The sequence below is a fragment of the Penaeus monodon genome, chromosome 30, assembly GCF_015228065.2.
Source record: "Penaeus monodon isolate SGIC_2016 chromosome 30, NSTDA_Pmon_1, whole genome shotgun sequence".
NCBI classification, from domain to species: Eukaryota; Metazoa; Arthropoda; class Malacostraca; order Decapoda; family Penaeidae; genus Penaeus; species Penaeus monodon.
Window position 1 is genome coordinate 8,230,372 of NC_051415.1, and position 1,041 is coordinate 8,231,412.

Genomic DNA, 1,041 nt, shown 5'->3' on the forward strand with positions numbered 1-1,041 from the left:
CCTTAATTGCCCTTCGGCCAGAACCCACCCTGCGGCGAGAAGGCAATGGACTGAGGGTTGAGCAGCAGGGCCGTCTGGGACATATCTGAGGGCTCGTGGGGCGGCAAGGGGCAGTTCAGAGACCGACCCGTCAGCACCTGCAATGCGAAACGGAGTGGTGAGAAAGGGGCTAATTAACTTCATCTTCCTAGGCCATGCGGGATAATGCCATATCCGTATATTCGTATAAGCCTCTAAAGATGACATTAATATCAATCTATACCTGTAATGATAACGATATAGTTGTGTAGGCGTCACGTTATCAATATTAGTGTATAGCCTTAATTCGAATAGCATCGTTATGTAACAGTATTAATGATGACATTAGTAGGAAACCCATTCCCTTCGAGGTAAGCCATAATACAAACCTGCACTCGATTATCAGGCGTGACGCGAAGCACCAGGTGGTCGTCAAGGATGTGAAGGGAACCGTCGAGAGGAGATATGGCCAGCTCGGTAGGCCAGCGGAGGTGCAACTGGTCGATGTTGATGGTGCCGTTGCAAGGGACGGGAGCCCAGTGGGAGCGGTGGTCGTGGCCTCCGATCAGCGTGTGGATATCGCCGGCTGGACTCACCACGCGGATATTCGTCCCGTCGGCGATGTAGATTTCACCCGACGACGAGATGGCCAAGCCTAGCCGTGCGGGAGTCGAGGAATTGTAAATACATAATGTGGCTTTCGTGTGATGGATTCCTAGTAGGAAACACAGGTTCTAGGAAATGTTTTAAAAGGATTACAATTTACAGAAAATTATTCACACTAAATGTCACTCCTAAGAAAGGGTTCACAGCGAATTCATCTCGCAGAAAAATGGTTCACAGAAAAAAAATAATGAGTTAAAAAATGCAGAAGTCGTTTCACAAGAACTACATAATAAAGAAAATGCCTAAATTCTTTCTCAAATAGATCTGGATCAATTTTGCTTTCTCTTTGTAAATGAAGATCTCGATCTGCTTCACAATACCAGTTCTTTCGTCAAGAATTAGTCTAATTAGTCTGAA

The 1,041-nt window shown here is 45.9% G+C and overlaps 1 protein-coding gene across 1 annotated transcript in view; it reads right to left on the bottom strand.

Annotated features, from left to right (window-relative positions):
- The window catches only part of LOC119592507 (teneurin-m-like), a 7,940-nt gene that overhangs the window by 5,785 nt on the left and 1,114 nt on the right, over positions 1-1,041 (bottom strand). Inside the window, exons 2-3 of the mRNA XM_037941356.1 lie at positions 408-673; positions 29-137 (exon numbers count right to left, since the gene is read on the bottom strand). Coding sequence (XP_037797284.1) covers positions 29-137; positions 408-673 — 375 coding nt within the window. The remainder of the gene's footprint in view (positions 1-28; positions 138-407; positions 674-1,041) is intronic.